The 4,918-nt window shown below is 49.9% G+C and overlaps 1 protein-coding gene across 4 annotated transcripts in view; it reads right to left on the bottom strand.

Annotated features, from left to right (window-relative positions):
* The window catches only part of DCX (doublecortin), a 76,464-nt gene extending 74,084 nt beyond the window's left edge, over positions 1-2,380 (bottom strand). For 3 of the 4 annotated variants that reach the window (XM_026086308.1, XM_026086306.1, XM_026086307.1), the window contains exon 1: positions 350-713. In XM_026086308.1, the coding sequence (XP_025942093.1) occupies positions 350-713 (364 nt within the window). Of the gene's footprint in view, positions 1-349; positions 741-2,210 lie in introns of those variants that run through there. The other variant, XM_026086304.1, reaches the window with a different exon arrangement.
* Positions 2,381-4,918: the final 2,538 nt, after the last annotated feature.

Genomic DNA, 4,918 nt, shown 5'->3' with positions numbered 1-4,918 from the left:
CACCCCCACCCGGCCCCCCCACCCGCGCTGCCCGTGAACCCCCCAAGACCCCCCTTTTCCACTAGCCGGGAGAGGGGGCCGCCCCCAGGACGGACACGCGGCCGTGCCTGCCCCGAGCAGGACACAGCCCTCCAGCTCCGCACCCGAGCCAGCCCCGGGGCGGGGGGGGGCACACAGCCCCCGCACTGCTGCCCTCTCGGCCCCTCGCCAGGCAAGGTCAGCCCGGCGGGGCAGCAGCGTCCCCAGACCAGGAGGAAGGTGACCTCAGAGGCAGCCCCGCGTGGCGCAGCCCCCTCCCACCCCGCCTCCTCGCCGCGCCAGGCGGCCACGCTCGCCGCCCGCTCATTACCTTCCTCCAGCTCGTCCATGCTCCCGATCTTGCGCGAGCCATCGATGGTGTATATGTACCGCACCCCCTGAGGCAGGTTAATGTTGTCGGACAGGGACCGGGTCAGGTCAGCCAGGAGAGCATCGAAACTCCGGAAGCGGTCGGAGGACACGGCGTATACAATCCCCTTGAAGTAGCGGTCCCCGTTGCGATAGAAACGCACCTTCTTGGCTTTCTTCTCGTTGCTCAGCGCCTGCAAGGTGCGGGTCCTGTAGAAGCTGCAGTGGGCGCTGTGAGTGGGGCTGGGCAGGCCGTTCATGCGGGAGCCTCGCATGTTTCTGGACGCCTTGTCTCTTTCGTCAAAGTGTCCAAAATCAAGTTCCATAGTTTGGAGAGCCCTAAAGATCTGAAGCTGAGTGGGAAGGAGACGGGGAAGGAAGGAGCGCAAAGGGCGCACGTTAGGGCTGAGCAGAACAACAGTCTGGAGAGAAAAATTACCCTACTGCAAGAGCTGCGTCTGGAGCAGGACACAGACGTGTTTGGGAAGTGCCCCCTCCGCTGACCCAGATCTGTGTGGATTCTGGGGCTGAGGGAAGGAGGGTCCTTACATTTTGAAAGGGATCCAGCTACTGGGAGCAGGGAACGCGTTTCGAGTGGGCAGTCTGCTCCCACACCTGGGAGTTTTCAAAGTGCAGTAAATTGGGACTCGGAGCCAAAGGAATACATGACGACTACAGCTCGGCCCCCAAAAACTTATCCAAACATCAGCTGGTAACGAATTAAACCTCTAGGCCCCGTGAGGTTTCCTTTGGCAACCGAAAACAAGGAGATCCCAGTGAGTCAGCCCTTCAATCTGGCGAATCATGGAAGGAACCAGAGCATCTGAATATTTAACATTAGAATAAACTGGCATTTATGAAAGAATGGTCACAGGGGAATAAGCCGTTTCTTTGTGACAGCCTGTTCAATAAGGGTTTGCAAGGAGACCCAGCCCACCCTTCCCCCTCTCCGCAGCCCCCTCCTCGCCCATCAATCAACCCCCAGGACCAGCCTACCTCTCTAAGAAATGACTGCAAAGAAAAAATCTGTCATTGAAAAGAGGCTTCGATAAGCTCTCTTCAATCTGAGTCTCTTCGGAATTGCATTTCTGCTCCCATTTAATGAGGAGGAGAAAACAGAGGGGCTATTGCCCCCCTCCCCAGGCCGGTGTGCCTGGGGAGTGCCGGCAGGCCCTGGCGGCACCTTTCATTGTTCCCTGTGCCAGAAAGCCGAGGCTTGGGCTGACACCCAGCCAGCGGGCGTTTTTGCCTAGCATATCGTTTTTGCTCCAGACCAAACCTCCTCGCCCACCTAACCCTGACACAAAAGGGGGAGAATCCTTCGGTGCTGGGGGGAGCGCCTGGTGCTGCCCTGGTGCAGCCAGCAACGTGCCACTTGCATCTGCCGGGTTGCACCGGGCAGAAGCGGGATTTACACCCAGCATTTGGCAGCCAGGTATCAGTCTAGGAAAAGCTGTTGCTATCTCTTCCCCACCCCTCACATTTGCCAGAACAGGGCTCCCTCGCAATGTCACTGTGACCTGTGCGAGAAGGAAATCATTGTCCCCAAACTGCAGTAAAGCCGAAGGTGACAATGCAGGCGACCTGCCCAGAAGCCCCAAGCAGGGAGTGTCCCCCCACGGCACCAGCTGCGGCAGAGGCAGCCTGGTGCCATGCATGAACAATGAAACAGCCAAGCAACTTCGGGAATGAATTGGGGGATGCAGGCGTTTTGTTTTAAAAATGAACTGCAGATGCTGCAAGGTCCTACGAGAAAGATTCCTCCCTTCCTTCCAATATCCATTACTTTTCTGCACGCAAGTCACTAAAAAAGCTCTACTCACCGGTTTGCAGCGCGCAGGGTGGAGATGCTGAGAGAAAGAAAACCAGGCTCACTCTGCCTTTGTTGTCTGAGCTCCAAGCAAGAAATTCCTGCCAGGGTGGATGAGACTCCTCCTAGGTCCTAGTGCCTTGTTCGATCCCTTCATGGTAACTTTGCCTCAGTTGTTTTTACTCTGTCATCTGCTTGTAGTCTTCCCATCTGTATTTGAGGAGAAAAGGATGCGTTCACTCCAGCTCTGGATATGTTAACAGATGGGGAAACAAAAAGTTTAAAGGGGCAAACCTTGGGGTCATGTTCAGAGGGAGCAAGTTTCCCTTTGGCTCTAGCTTCACCAAGAAAGCATCTGACCCCACTGAAAAAAAGAGCATAATTAGTCTGCTGCACCAATATTACAGGATTACCACTACAGTGAGGTCACAGCTGCAACATGCTGCGGTGCTGGCACATGATTCCAGCATGTTGGGAAAGCGACTAAGAGCAAGAGTTCACAAGTGGCACTGGACCCAGTATTGCTCCTGTACTGCCTTTACACAGCCTTCATGGTTTATACTGGCAAGCAGAAAAGGAGAATTAACTTGGTGGTTCTGCATGCCAGTGCCCCTGAATAATTTCTCTCCATTAACATTGGACATAGGCCAAAACTAGAACTCTGAATCCCAGTTCATTCAAATCTCCAAGGGATTCAGGCTAGAGTCATTTGATATAAACTTAACCAAACAGATTCAGCCTGGCTCATGTCCCAAACTAAGAGAAGTTTATTTTCTGATCCCTCTGCAGAAGGACTCAGCTGTTAGGAAACTGCACTAGGCTCTTTCCCTGAGACGGTGAAAACCTTCACCTGCTTTGTGGATGGATACTTCCATTCTGCTGGTAGGAGAGCAGCAACCCACTCCTAACCCCACTGCTGCTGATCCATCTTTATTCTAGGTAACAACAGATCGTAGAAATGGGAGGGTCTTCTCATCTGCAGCAGGGAATCTTTCCTAACATGCTGTGTCTGTTTTGAATGAGAACCATCAGATTTTGTCATTTTGGCACATTATGGCATATCACATTTACACAGAAATATTTAGCATTTACTCCAGCTTTGTCTGCCTTGTACATGATAGTCCAGGCAATGCTGACACGAACCCACTGAAAGCTCATCTTCTTTGTTTCCCGGCAATTTTCACATATTATAGTTATAAAAATGTTCTTATTCCCTGAAGACCGTCCTCTCTCATTTATAGAGGGCTCCGCTGCATCCTCTGCCAAAGCTGTCAGCTGCTCCAACACATGCTTGGTGGGATCACTGGGGAGGAGACTGCAGTTCACCTCTCCCTCTTCAGAAATTAGCACTCAAGGGGGCCACAGGAAAGAGCAGGATCTGTGCTCTCCAGGGCATGCTTCCTTAGGCTTCTGCATGCAGATGCAAGAGGCAGATGAGACTTTAAGCCTTCTCCATCCCATTCCCAGATTAGATAATGCCTGGCCATTTGTGACCATGTGCCTAATCTGTCTAGAATTAACACAATTCTTCTCTATATCACAGTACTGTTGTAAATATAAATTCATTCATATTTAAAAATGCAAAGATATATTATTATGCAAGTACTAAGTGCAATAACAACAAGAATACAGAAAAGGAAACCAAATCTAGTCTTCAGCAGTGCACAGAGCTTTGATACAGAAGAGGCAGACTATATGGGATCACATCCAAGGCATTGGATACTACTGCAAGGGGAGCCTGGAAGGATGATGTCAATCCCCCGCAGCCAGTGGAATCGCACAGTGGTTGCTCATCTCCCCAGTTTGGCTCATATGGAGTATTCTGAGGACAGCAAAGGGTCTCACATCACATTGACTCTTGACTTCTTTCCACATCTGAGAACTTACCCACTGGTAAGATGAAGATGAAAACATCTGTATGGACATGTCTCCTCAGGACACTACCATAAGTCTTTTGTAGCATGTCCCCTTGCTTTTAGAAACATTCAGAATTAAGCAGAACTACTCCAGCAACAGACCTTGCATTTGTTCCTGACTGAAGGATAAGGCTTCTCTGGCCAATGACTGCAGTGTTCATCTTGGACCTGACCTCAAATTATTCCTAAGAGATGCCGAAATCACCTTCAGTCCAGCTGTCCTCCTTTAAATCTGCCACGAGGCAAGAAAGATCTCAGTAGCCAGAGCATCACAGGAGGCAATGAACCCTGGAGATCTGATGTGATCTCAGTGTAATTGCACCACATTTACTACTCTACAAATGATAACAGAATCTCATCCTACAGACATTGTCTGGGCTGTTCAGTATGGCATAGAAATAAACAGCAGTTTCTTGATGAGTGCAAGGGTCTGCTCCTCCAGAAATCCTCCATATTTCACATCTGTTGGTCAGACACAAGAGCTGCTTCTCTGGCCCCAAGGAGTTAATGCTGGTCTAAACCTATTTATATCAGAAAAGACTCATCCTCAAGACAATAACCTAAACCATTTTAGGCAGCCTGAGTGATTGAGAATTGGAAAAACAATCTTTCTTCCCATCATAAAATTCATCTAGCTAAAAAGGAAAGATAAATTTAGCTCTTCAGATTAAATTATCTGCTTTAAATCAGGTGAATCATCTTTACTCCACAAAACAAGCCATTAGTCTTTTGCCTGTGAAACTAAATCTGGATAAAGACACTTTTGTTGACATTGCTGAGCAACCATGATACTTTGGAAAAGGAT

Source organism: Apteryx rowi, unplaced genomic scaffold (genome assembly GCF_003343035.1).
Source record: "Apteryx rowi isolate R43461 unplaced genomic scaffold, aptRow1 scaffold_69, whole genome shotgun sequence".
In the NCBI taxonomy this organism is placed as follows: Eukaryota; Metazoa; Chordata; class Aves; order Apterygiformes; family Apterygidae; genus Apteryx; species Apteryx rowi.
This window is presented reverse-complemented; position numbering and strand designations above follow the sequence as displayed.